Below are 816 nucleotides of genomic sequence, written 5' to 3' on the forward strand. Positions count from 1 at the left end.
AAAAAAAAAATCCCCTGTGATTATATCAAGGATTGCACATGACAATACCTAAAAGGCAGTGGGAGCACCTAGCAAGCATGCAATAAATGTCAGACACTATTACTCCATATTTAAAGCCTCTGGTGGAGGCGTTATGCGTTAGGAACCCAGTTCACCTCACATTTGCTTTTACTGGCATTTGCTTTTGCTGTGCTCTTCTCTCTCAAAAGCTCTCCTTCATTCACCATTCCCCCTACCGTGCTCAGTGGCTACTGCCCCAGAAGCAAGCCTCGAACTCCAAGTCTGTCCGCCCCGCCGCAGCCGGCCTGGGGGGATGCAAAGACGCAGAGACGGCGAGGCTGATACCTTCACGATGACGGCTTTGCGTCCAGAGTAGCGTCCAGCCAGGACAAGCACCACCTTCCCAGGTTTCATGAACTTGCCCATTTCTGCAGAGAGTAAGGAGAAAGGGCCGTTTAAAAATCCGTAAAGCCAAAGACGCACAGAGCCGACTCCTGCCAGCAAGCCCAGGTCTTGGGCCGGAATTTCAGACTGTGTTCACTGTTGCCTTGGCCCAGGCCGCCCGCGGGCCCTCCTCGCAGGACAGTATCGGCTACGCAGCCGTCAGAGACCTAGGAAAAGAACGCACCCGACGCCGCCCCGGCCCTCGACCCCCAAGCCGCGGATGGCGGCGGATTGAAAGATTCAACATAAGCTTCTACTTACCAGCAGCACCCACTCGGGCCTACAGCAAAAAGGAAAGAAGAACACTTCCGCTAACCTTTCACCCCGGGGAGGAGTGACCTCACTTCCTGTCCCGCCCTTCAGGCCTTGTCA

General features: G+C 54.7%; 1 protein-coding gene across 2 annotated transcripts in view; it reads right to left on the reverse strand.

Moving 5' to 3' along the window:
- Positions 1–816, reverse strand: part of RPL27 (ribosomal protein L27) — a 4,968-nt gene extending 4,152 nt beyond the window's left edge. The window contains exons 1-2 of one of the 2 annotated variants that reach the window (XM_017509353.2): positions 706–816; positions 346–428 (exon numbers count right to left, since the gene is read on the reverse strand). In XM_017509353.2, coding sequence (XP_017364842.1) covers positions 346–426 — 81 coding nt within the window. In that variant the 5' untranslated portion in view covers positions 427–428; positions 706–816. Of the gene's footprint in view, positions 1–345; positions 429–628; positions 648–705 lie in introns of those variants that run through there. The other variant, XM_017509354.1, reaches the window with a different exon arrangement.

Source organism: Cebus imitator, unplaced genomic scaffold (genome assembly GCF_001604975.1).
Source record: "Cebus imitator isolate Cc_AM_T3 unplaced genomic scaffold, Cebus_imitator-1.0 Scaffold415, whole genome shotgun sequence".
In the NCBI taxonomy this organism is placed as follows: domain Eukaryota; kingdom Metazoa; phylum Chordata; class Mammalia; order Primates; family Cebidae; genus Cebus; species Cebus imitator.